The following is a 12,397-nucleotide window of genomic DNA, read 5'->3' on the forward strand; positions in this document are numbered from 1 at the left end:
TTAGTATTTTTAATCACCTCTCCTCCAAGGAATGCAAACAACCTTACCACCACTGTGAGATGCTGGGCTTGGTCAAAAATGCTACAAAATGCCACCAGCTTTGTAGCTGACAGCACCAACAGTTTAACACCACACAGTTAGCAACATCACCATAATTTAGGTCAAAATCAAGAAGCACTCCATGTCCAACCAAGAATGTAAGAACGATCTTTCACAGGCACATTATCTGAGCAGAAATTCCGCCAGCTCACCGTTGCTTTGCTCTTGCAAAAGTGCCATCAGGTTTTATTTTGATTTAATTGCTAAGAATGTTCAGGAACATGCTTTTAGTTCTGATCTGAATGTCATGCCTCTCAGCTATTTATACTTCCAACAAGATCATATCAGAATATCAGATTTTTAGGTGATAAGAGCAGATGATTTGCTGCCACTAGAGGAGGTGTAAGAATAGTGTTGGCTGGGAGAATGTGACTTAGTTTTTTTTTTTTTTTTCTTCATCTGTTTGTCCTATTTATTTCCAATATGAACAGCTGAAATGCTTGTAAGATTATTGATGCTCTCCCAATATGTGATCATTCAGGCACTGAGCTGGGTTTACAGAAAGACCTACATCTGTGGGACCAGCTCTATTCAGAGTGCTTCCTACCCAAGTTGCTTGTGTTACCTTTTTTGCAGCACCTGTGGGCTGTTTGGAGGTTTGTGATTGACAGAAGAACAGGTCAGGAATGACTAGGGCATTCTTTGTCCATCAGATGGATGGTCATGATGTGTTTGAAGTTGTGCTTTAAAGCTGATAACTCAGTGCAAATTTTCATATGTACTCCCAGTAATTTTTTAGAATAGCATATAACCCAGATGTAGGTTAAACTAACAACAGGTCTGTTTAAGAGTCTGTCCATGACCAGTTTGAACTGTCTCTGCTAAAGACTCTGCACCAAGTGGAAAATGGAAAGCTTGAATTGAATTAAATTTTGTGTATAGATAGACCCTGGTTTTACTACCAGATAAGCACAAGCATAGCTAAGCTAACATGAACTGGATGACAGACCTATTTCACAGGAAAAAAAATCTCCTCTTAAATCAGAAAGTAAATATTATGCAGAAAAATGATTTTATCAGGATGGGAGAGAAAGATAGAAGGCTGCATATCCCCTGCTGATGTACCACTGCCTCTTTTTCTGGTTGCTATGGATATATCTATGGGTACATGCATATATTTGTGTACCCTGTATATTCTTCTCCCCATGTCCCATGGGTGAGAGTAGCACTAATGACACAGTACCCTAAACAAAAGTAAGAAGATGCAGAGTTATATTTGAGTAAAAGCGCTTTTAATACACTGGAGATAAATTACTGAGATGCTCTTGGAATGCCCTGCTTTCAGCCAGGAACAGCTGTCTGCAGAGATCCTACTGATTAAGTAATAACCAACTCTTTGCGCTTGCTAATGTAAAGGTGTGAGAATACAACTGTCCCCTAGGATTGGGCATGACTCTTTTGGTGTCATCTTAACTTTATCCAAGTATATAGCTTGTTATTTTACATTGAAGATGGTTAGAATTTGCGTGGTGCAAAACCAACCCCCGACGTGGCGAGAGGAGGCAGCAGAGAGGTGGATTCCGGCTTCAACATCTAAAACCGCTTGATTTGAAGGGTAGCAAGACTGTTTCAGCTGGAAATCTCACTCTGCATCGGTCCAGTGGGACAGGAACTTGATCTAAGGTCAAATTTAAATAAGGAGTTCTATGTGGAAGAGTCATTGAATGTAATCGATGCATGTGGTGGTCAGTTTCTTGCCAAGCATCAAGCTAAATTAGAGGCTGGAGGAAATACTTGAAGACAAGTTTTTGAAAGTGCCATCAGAGCAGATTCTCAGATGACTCACAAGTACTTTACCTCTCTTTCACACTTTAGGGGCATGAAAGAGAGAGTAATTAAGTGATTGGAGCAAGGAACAGTGAAGATTGCTGTATTACATCTCAGAACTTCTTTTCGTTTATTCATAGCAAGCATAAATAATTACCACGGCTAAATAGTTAATAAGGGTTGATTCCTACTGTTTTTACGCCCGGAGCGAGGAGCTGGCCTCGGCCAGAGCGCACGCAGCCGGCAGAATTTAGCGGCCGCACCTCGCAACCAGACGGGGCTGGGGGACGCGCCGCCCCGCAACACGGCAGGGACCCCTTGTCCGCGGGGAATTTACCTCTTGGGGGATAAGAGCCGGGTCTCCTCCGCTCCCCTCCTGAAAAGCTCAGAGATCCAGAAGAGGGGCAGCAAGGGAGGGTCCCCTTACTCCGGGAGCGGCTCCTCGCCGTGCCGTGGCCGGGCGGCGGCGCTGGCGAGGCCCGGGGGGGGCCGCGCGTCACGGCAGGGGGCGGGCGGGGAGCCCCCGCTGCGGGGGCGTCGGGGCCGCGCCTGGGCAGCGGGCGGAGCCGCTGCCGCTTGCTGGAGCAGCTCCGCGCGTCGGAGGCTGCTCTCGTCTCCGCTGGGTTCTGCGCGGCTCCGCAGCAGCTGCCGGGAGGGAGCTAGGCGGCCGCGGCCGCCGCCGCCCGCGCCGCGCTGATGGATCTCCTCCTGCTCCTTTGGGCGTGTGCGGCCGCCGCCGGGGCAGGTGAGGAGCCGGGACGGGGCTGCGGGGCTGGTGTCCGTCCCTGCCACCTCCACGGGCAGAAGGGCCTCTCCCCCCGGGAGGAAACTTTGCGGGGCGCCGGCGGTGGTGGTGGGCTGTGCCCGCTGCGGGGATCGGGAGCGGCACCGCTTCTGACAGCTGCTGCCTCGGCGAGGCTGAGCGTCCCTCGCTGCGCGGAGCGGGTCTCCGCGGGGCGCAGCCCGGCTTGTCCCCAGCGCGGAGCCCTGGGGGGCGGCCGGTCCGCGGGTGCCGTAGGGTAGGCAAGGGAAAGTTTTCGGAAAGCGACGAGCGCGCTGCGCCTTGCAGGGACGAGAAGCGCGGTGCGGGCTGAGGAGCCGGCAGAGGAGCGGGGTGCAGGTGGAGCGGGTTGGCCGCGCTGGGGTCCGACCGGGAGCTGCGCGGTGCTGCTCGCGGTAGCGGGCTGTGGGAAGCCACGTTAAAGCGGGAGGAGGCTGCGAGTGCGTTATTTGTGCCGGTGCTGTGCTTATCTACCTTATCGCTTTAGCGTTGTGCGACCGAAGTATCGTTTCTTGTTCCTTGTGGAGGCTTTGTTCTCTTTCTCCTTGCTCCGCTCTTCCTCGGCTGGAGCTCACGAGAGGGAGGTTTCTTGATGGTGTTTGTAGCTGTTCTCTATTAAATTATCCGGCATAATCATAGCAAGTGCGGAGGGATGCATTTTAAAATTACAATGATTGTTGTTACCTTATAAAATCTTGAGAGATATGACATAAAAATGTAAGAAAATATCTCCTGTCCCTTTTTATACTGGTATTCCCACTAGTAGTGCACACAGACCCTTGGAATGGTCAGCAGACCCGAAACTCTACTACTTGGTATGGTGAAACCTCTTGGAAAGTTCTTTGTGCAACAATTGCTGTCTAGGCTGTGAGAGGAAAGAGCAAAACGCCTCTTCCTGGAGCCTGTTCTTCACCGGTTAATGATTGCACGTGGGTACGTGGAAATGACTTGGCTGTGTTGAGTGTGCTTTTACCTGAAGTTTTCCCATCCCCAGCCAGCACGTTAGACATGTTGAGGAGATTATAAATGCACTCCATACGTTGCATGGCTGCACATGAGCTAGATGGAGCATGGCATGACTGCTGGTGCTTCGGTGTAGGTGATAAAGGTGCAAGCAGAGAATACAAGCTGCCGGAGCTGTAAGGCAGAATTAATTTCTTTTAGGGATTTCCTAGTGACATCATTCATAATTATATGGTTTAATCCTCTAATCTACTGTAGTGCCTTCAGTTCACATTGGGCCAAATCCACCAAGTACTGAGATGATTTTTACTCCTGCCCACCTGACTGAATCATTTGGAGTTTTGCTTGTGTAAGCCACTGATTTAAGGGGAATGGCCCAATTACTTTAAATAGGAATTGAAAGCAGTTCCAGCCAGACTTGAGCCCAAGCTTTGCACAGTTCTTCAGTGAGAGCAGGCAGGTTGATGGTTAATTTTTACTTCAGAAAGAAACTGTATTTCCTGCTCCTTTTTCTGCTGAAGTGAGGCAGCTTAAAGTGTGGTTGATATGCCTGTGGTATCTTTCTGATAGACTGTGGGAGACCACAGGGGAAAAGGAGACTTGGTTATCATACTGAAGCTGCTGATTTGTTGTTTATTAATTATTAACTAGGCTTCTGAGTGCCTGCTGCAGTTTGAAGAGCCAGCACAGGAAAATGACTAGGTATTTAAAGCAGCATAGCTTCTTGCTAAATAGCTGCTTGTGACATCAGAAATAGTCTCTGGTTTTGAAAGCGTTTTAAAAGCTGGAAGGGGGCACGCTGAAGTTGTCACACAAGATCCTTCACTGGCAGAAATCGAAGCCTGTGAAGCTACGGTGATCTATACTTGTTGAGCCTTGGGTATTCAGGCTGGAATAAACGGCTTTAATAGAGCAGTGGAGCTAGTGTGATTTATGGCAGTGCCTGTTCTTGCTAGATGTGGTTTCTGTCCTCACCCTGCTGATGTCTGTGGCAGAGCTTTCACTGTCTTTAATGGGGTCAAGATTTGTCTTGCTGGACATAGTTTGTCCTTTCTGTTAAGCAGGTTTTTGCCCTTGCTTGACCATCTTTCATAGTGGTGGTTTTTACTGATCTGAAGAGATCTAAGCTTTTTCAAATGAGGAACAGCATACTCTGTTCTTGGCAGGGACAACAGACACTATCTTTCCTGATAGGTAAGTTCACAAAATTTACAGTGTGTTGCTTTTCTTCTGAATGAAAGCCTTAGAGGAAACAATGAATCCTTCTGCTTTCCTTCTAAAACAATCTTTGCTTTTATTTCTTCCTGTCTTTATTTAGTTAGTTTTCCTGTTTATTTATTTATTTTTCTTCCCCCCACAGAAAGGCTTCTCCCTGTATTTACATTTGGAGTTTGTAAGTTTCAGCTCTTACAGTGAAAGAGTTGCTGTAGGTTGGGAATCAATAGGTTGTAAAATTCTCTTCTGTTTATCAGCGGCAGGTACACTAAACAAAAGCCAGTTGCTGGCAAATGGTGGCTTTGGCAGATTGGGTTGTTTCTTCAGCAGCATCTTGAATATGTCTGGGACCAGAAGAGCTGTCTGGCTGTGGTTCTGGGAAAGGGAAGGTCCATCAGTGTGCACAGTGTCAGTTGTGGTCCCTCAGTGCCTGAGTGTCTAGGGGGAGTGAAGTCCAAGACAGTACTACAAGCCCAATGATGTTCCTGAATATGTGGGAAGTTTCTGCTTTTGGGGAAGTTAGTCTGGGTTCATATTCTCTGCTTTTCTGCAAATAGGTACTTACCCCACATCCTTATAAAACCACTTGGATATGCCAGCACCCCTGGAGCTTCACTTCTGACAGATGTCTCTAGATCTTAGTTTTCCTGGTAGAGTAAGCTTGCTAGAGACATCCTAAAGCTGTCCTCTCAACAGTTTTTATTGCTTTGCCACTTGTGCAATAGAATCCTCTGCATTAGCACAACATGTTATTCCAACAAGTTTTAATCCTTGACTAAAGGAGAGGAGAAAGTGCTGTGGTCCAAGTGATTTATGAGTAGAATACGCAACTTCTTGTTCATTCTGTACAGCTCAGTAATTTCTTAGAGCCTTTGAAAGAATCAAACTAAAGTATTTGCTGCTTAGCTGATCCAGGAGCACAGTTCTGGAATAACAAATGAATCAATTTAGACCTGAACGTGAAGTCCACTCAGTGAAAATCAATCTGGATATGCTTTACAGGTAATGTCCTTGCTCCACAGAAGTCAGTGTGACTTTTGCCATTGACTTCAGCTGCGTCAGGATTTCATTCTTGGAGCCTGTTCCCATTACTAATGACGTTAGTGAAAAATTTCATTAGGAAAGTGCTTGGATCCCAGAAGAGGTATTTGACCTGTGCCAAATAGCACAGTGCTATGTTGAGAGAGGAGCCTTGATCAGGATGGCTTCTCCCCATCCCTAGAAAAAGGAGGGATATGTTTAATGAACTTGATGAGCCATAACCATCAAGTTGCCTTGGACTTGTGAACATCTCTTGAAATGACTCAAGTGTGTATCTTTTCTGTCAATCCCATTAGGTCCCTACTACTTCAAGGAGTGTGCAGTCATTTCCTGGACATAAAGCATTTCTGAATGCTAGGCTTAGATTTGTGCTTCTCCAGCAGATGCTCCTGCAGATCAGAAGGTGCTACTGCTGGTTTAGGTGAATGAATGTCTGCTATTTGTAGGTAGGCTTTGGCACGCTTCACAGGCACCGGCTGTGCTCAGCTACTGAGCTGCACTTCTGAAGCAATATCAAACGGTTCTGTGAGTCACCCAGGGTTCCTGGATTACAGGGTGGTGTCCTTTGCCCTGCTACCATGCCTCCTCCGGGGTAATTTTGTCCAGTTGGGAAAATAGACTACATTTAAATTTGAACTGTGAGGCCTAATCTGTTAGCTTCAGCTAGGTATGAAATGTGAGGGATTTAGTCCTTGTGTCTCCCTGGCAATAGCATGGCCAATAGATGAATGCTGTAAATCTCCTTCATCTCTTTGCATAGGTGGTTATGCTTTCATTTATTTGTTACTCTTTAGCCTTATGAAGGTACTGGATGAATGTATCAGTTTTAGAATGTTTTAATGGGTGTGTTGTAAAATCTGTGGAAGGAAAATAGTTTAACTGAGAGAATTGGAGAAGAATATCTTCTATTTCCTGCAGCAGTTACTGTCTTATGAGTCATTACTGTATACAGTGTGTGAGTGTGCAGGTACTAGAAATCTCTGCACTAGATATTCTCCTCCGTTCTTTTCATTACCTGATTTGAAATAAAAATTGATCTAACTCTCTCTCTCTCTCTGCCTCCAACAGCTGTAGGATTTGGAATGGATCCTGATTTACAAATTGACATCATCACAGAACTGGATCTTGTGAATACAACTGTTGGGGTAACACAAGTGTCAGGATTACACAATGCCAGCAAAGCATTTTTATTCCAAGGTAAGGCAAATGCCCTCAATTCTCTTACCTCATGTCTGTCTGTGTGACTTTGGGAGAGCTCTGATGCCTAACTGTAATGGTGTACTTACCTACCCTGTAATGGTGAGCTTACCTAACCACCACTTTCTCTTTTATTTTTGGAAGTGATCCTTCCATCTTTCCTGAAATACATGTGGCATTTAATTTTAATTTTAATTTAATTTATTTTTACCCCTCCTGCCCCCCAATATGCTGTCAGTGTCAGGTAGCTGAGGTCTGAGAATTTTAGGAAAGTATTTTTGGGTATGTTTTCAATACTCCCCATTGTTTATCTAAATGTTGAAGTGTTTTCAAGGCACAGTGTTCTTGTGTACTGTCTCTCTGGGACTGTACACATACAGACAGCCAGAGCTGAAGCTGTGTAACTCTGAGAAAGCATTGAATGTGGTGACACTGATTCGTAACCTGTAGCAAGCCTTTCATCAACTTTGTGGAAACTGTTAAAGTGAGAAAGTGTCATTTAACTGTCCCAGCTGGGTACCAGGTGCAGAATAAGTCACTCAGGGTCATTATTTGTTTTCATTGAGTATTCTAACATAATGCATGTGAAGTGTTTTTAAATGGTGCTGGGAATGTTTTTATATTTCTAGTGAGGGAAATTCTGGATTAATTGACAGGTTTCACCACGGATTGAAGTAAGGTCTAGATGAAGAGGCAAGGGTCCATGAGGTGGAAGCACTGAGTTGCTACAATGTGCTTATTAGGCCAGGAAGACATTTGTATCAGTTGAGATTAACATGCACATGAAAGCACAGCTGGGAACACTTTTATTGTGGAGTCTTCCTATGTTTGTTTTTCCTTTACTGTGCTTTACTCTGTTGAAGTGTGCATGAGGTGTTTCATTTTTGATATCTGTCCTCTGTGGCTGTTTTTAGAGGCAAATTATTACAACCTCATTTGGCTTTAGTTCTGGATCAGCAATGCTAACTGACTTTATTGTAAAGGATAAAAGAAGCAAGTCTGTAATCTTAGTTCTTTCTTTATCTGACCAAGAACAGTTTAGGAGCCAGAGCAGAGAGACTTCTGGAGACCTCAGAATTTGTCAGTCATATTTTCAGTCTTTAATGGTGCAATGAGGAGCATGATTTCCACTGATTTCCAGATTAATGTCCAGAAGAGCAGCATTACTTTATTCATGAAAAGATATCAGTTGTTTTTCTGTTGATACCTTGACTCCAGGTTTGTGTATTATGGACAAATGATACTGAAATACACCTCTGAGGACTGTGGTGGCCTTTAACCATTTTAGTGTTTCCAATTGCTATTCCATGTAGCTAATCATAACCATGATGAACTTGTCTTGATGAGTTTTCACAGACTGGTGGTTAGAGCTGCAGGGAAGAAGACTGAGATGTGTTTTTCAGGACACTGAAACCATTGATACTGAAAGTAGCTTTGAAAGGCTAATGGTGAAGGCTTTACAGATATTCAGTTCTTTTTCCCTTGGAGAATCCTGCCTGTAGTTTATAACCCAGGAGAAAACTAGTGTGGAAAGGGTAGAGCCTGTAAAATTCATAGGAGCAGGTGAATTTGAAGATGGATGTTCATGGGAAGCAATGGACAAAAATTCACTCTATGAAGTGAATAAATAACTCCAAGTCTGTAGCTAGGTAAACAAAGATTATTTATTTATTTATTTTTAAAATTCCCACACCATAAATTCTTGTTGCTAATGCACACAGAAACAGTCCTGTTCTTGGATATCACCTCTAGTATAAAACTTCCTGGAAAATAACTCAGGGAAATTGCTGCTCAGTTAAGATCATCAGCCCTCGGGCTGCGAGAAGACTGAAGAAGACCTTTGGTCTGTTACTCTGTCCTGAGAGAGGTCTGGAAGGGGTCTTTTGCTGCCTGTCAAATAGAAAGGAAGTTCAAGGCTGCCCTGTTGGCTGCTTCCCTTCTTGCTCCTGTCTGTTATTTGTGAAATGTCAGCAGCATGTTGGCAGCTCTATGAATTCCCTTTTACCAACAGAGGTGACTTACTTTACAACTACAGCTTGGCTGTGTGCCAGGTGCTTTGGCTGGGAACAGAAGATACTTAATTTTGATTTTTATCTTGCCATACACTAAAAGCAATATAGAACTCAGGGCAGTGTATGGGCAACTGCTATGTCTAATACTTTTCCCCACAGAGATTCACAAACCCCCCGCAGCCAACATGAGAGAGAAGACTGGAAGCTGGTGCTTAGTTTCAGATTTGCTGTGTTGTCTTGGATCAGCTATTCCAGCCTCCAAGATGTGGTCCTTCCAGAAAAGCTTTGCTTTCATTATCTCTTACCATGTGTGAGCACTGTGTGCCTCACTGCTCAGGTGCTGCTGTTTGGTCTCTGGGCAGGGGAGGACCTGCCTCACCTGACAGGCTGATTGCTGAATGTGGACCCCCGTTAGAAGACCTCTTCACTTGTAGGATTGCACTGCTGAGGGTTGCCTAGTTCAGGAGATGAGAAAAATTTGTGATTATGTTCTTTGGTGAGCAGTTTTCATGGGGTCATTTTTGCCTGCTGCCTTTGGCAGCATCTTTACGGCAGCGTAACAGGGCTTGGAGCTTACACAAATGTTCCCTGTGGATTATCTTCTGTCTTGTAAGATATGTTTCCTAAAATGGCTTTACTAGAGCTGTTCAAACTGAGAGTGTTCCTTTGTGTGTCCCTGGAAGTCTACATCTTTGAGGTAGAAAAATGGTAATTTCCCCCCGACCTAGACAATTATGTGTACAGCTGTAGTGAAAATATGGATTGTTCTCCTCAGTAAGATTCTTTCTCTGTGAATTAAACTCTTTGAAATGGAAAGCTTTAGAAGTTTGGGGCATTCTTTCACTTGCATTTAGAGGCAAATAGAAGAAATTTAGAAGGGGAGGGATGGGAAGACCTGCACAAAAGAGTGAGCAACTATTATTTTTAGTTGGATTTTTGATCAGTGGTGTTAGCTTTTTTACAGCAGGTGACATCCTCTTTGTTAGAAAGTTTCTGGAGAGTGGTGTCATGATTTGATTTAACCTAAAGAAAATGTAAAAGGACTCTTTACCCTGGAGAGTTAATGATTTTCAGTCCAAGACCACCTCAGTGAAATCAGTGGAGTATTCTGATTTTATAATAATGTTGGTAGTAACAGCTGAAAACTCAGATTTCTGTGCAGGCAAAGAAGCAAAGTCAGCCCTGTTGCAAATGGAGTGACAGTGTGATAGAAGCAAAGTGGCAACTGAGAGATTGGGTTGCCTTTAGACAAGTCAGATCTGCTCCTAATTCTGCAAAGCATGGAAACCTATAATTAAGTGTAGCAATCTGAGTGGTCCTGTTGGGCACGACCTTCAATTATTGGAGTATTTCAGCTGGATTTGGGAGTGATCAGATCCATTACTTGTGTGTTTCAGTTTCATCATGGAGATGGGGGAATCCAAAAAAGCAGTCTAAGTGCTAATAGTGAGAATGGGATGAAATGTAGATAGATAACTCATAACTTTAATTCTGCAAACAGTCTGACTCCTGAGGTCCCTAACACTGTGGTGGCTTAATTATTTGTCTTTTGCTTATTCATACCAACAAGAGTAGGGAAAAAAAGTCTTTATGTTCAGGTGGGTTATTTTAGTCCAAAGGAGGCTGAGTGGATATTCTTGAGTGCTCCTGGGGAATGGGGCACCCAGGATCCTGGGGTCTGACCCCATATCTCCTCACCTCCAACCAGAAGTCCAAAAAAATCAAGGAAACAGTTCTGGGAGTGGGAAATCTGTCTCAAAGAAATGTATTGAAAATATTGTCTACCTAATGCATTACAACAACATTTTGCAAACACTGCATGACATCATCTGTAAATAGTATCTTGCAAACCTGGCAAAATGCTACTGAAATCCCTAGAACAAGATCATGGCATAATCAGTGCATTAAGAAACACTGAGCTGTGACCCTCTTAGTGGGGCTCAGTCCTGTTCTGTGTTTCAGGCAGCAGGGAAGCAGGATTTGTTTTGACCCTTAGGTGGAAACCTCAGCAGGATCTTGAGTTTAGTGGCAAAGACTCTCCTTATAAATAAGGCAAGAGGAGATGCTTAACTGGTCATTCTATTTCTAGGCAGATTGTGCCCAATTTTTTAGCCTAGCTGTTACACTGTGTGATTACCTTAACCAGTCTGACTTTTGTTTTGTGCATAGTTCTTATTTGGGAAAGAAAAATCTCATTCCTTTCACAACCTGTCAGCTATGCCCATTTCTTTTTAATTTTTTCTTCCTTCAACACTTCTCATGAGTGAACAGAGGCTTAAAGACTTTACTTATAAAGCAGTTTCCCCCAAGAAGTTTATTAAGGCTTTGCTGTTTCCTTTCCTAGAAATCTGGCAGTATTTTGCAGCTTAGCCTTTAAATTAGGAATGGTCTTTTTTTGCTACGTGTACTATGTATAGCACTTGGTAAAACAAACCACTGAGTACTGCTGAAAGTCCTTTCTTACTTGACTGTTTCTTTACTTGTATTAAACAAGCCCATGATGCATAAGAGAAATACCTGGCCTGCAGCTCCAGCAGCACGGAGTCCAGTCATGCTCCTTCTCCCTACTTTGTACCAATGACTGCTGAGTTCCTTTCTATACAGTCACTGCTCCAACAGGGGAAGTGAAAGAACAGAGAGCATCTTAAAGCACCCAGAGAGACAGCAGTTGTGGTGGGTTGAAAATTCCCCCCCAACATTAACTTTGCCAGACCAGCTCAGTTGGAAGCAAATGAAAGCTGTAGTTACAAGCAAAACTGCAATCTACGATGGAATGCAGCCAATATGTACAAAATATACAACATTTACAATATTTACAGATATTTATAATTAATAAACAGCACAAGGACTCCCCTGGCCAAAGACCAAGGGAAGCTGCAACAGCTTCTCCCTTCCCTGCCTCTTCCCCTATCAGTCCTGTACAGAAAGGACAAGAGCCAGAAGCAGAGAAGTTAATAGCAGTCAAGGTCAAGCAGAAGCAAGTTAGTATCTCCCAGCCCGAGGAAGTGAGAAGAGAGAGAGAGAGATTGTTTTTGGAACTAACTCTTATGGTAGATATCTCTCCACTGGGACAGTTTAGAACCATCTTTATTGTTCATTTTACACCCAATAGTGATTTGTTTGCATTTTGCTACTTTTCAAGATCTGTGAAAAATTTTTCAAGGCATAGCCTACAACTACCACAATGGTCTGGTGAGAAAAGTGCATCTTGTTTAGTTCCTGAAACCAGGAACTCACTTGACCTGCTTCAGGCCAGTAGGGAGAGCAAAGCTGCTCACTGCTTTCCTCAAGCTAGGTCATTTTTTTTCCCTTTTGAAAGAGA

The 12,397-nt window shown here is 43.9% G+C and overlaps 1 protein-coding gene across 2 annotated transcripts in view; it reads left to right on the forward strand.

The window, feature by feature from the left end:
• Window positions 1–2,562: 2,562 nt before the first annotated feature.
• The window catches only part of NELL1 (neural EGFL like 1), a 310,625-nt gene continuing 300,790 nt past the window's right edge, over window positions 2,563–12,397 (forward strand). For both annotated transcript variants that reach the window (XM_054390328.1, XM_054390329.1), the window contains exons 1-2: window positions 2,563–2,611; window positions 6,935–7,063. In XM_054390328.1, coding sequence (XP_054246303.1) covers window positions 2,563–2,611; window positions 6,935–7,063 — 178 coding nt within the window. The remainder of the gene's footprint in view (window positions 2,612–6,934; window positions 7,064–12,397) is intronic.

Source organism: Indicator indicator, chromosome 21, assembly GCF_027791375.1.
Source record: "Indicator indicator isolate 239-I01 chromosome 21, UM_Iind_1.1, whole genome shotgun sequence".
Classification (NCBI taxonomy): domain Eukaryota; kingdom Metazoa; phylum Chordata; class Aves; order Piciformes; family Indicatoridae; genus Indicator; species Indicator indicator.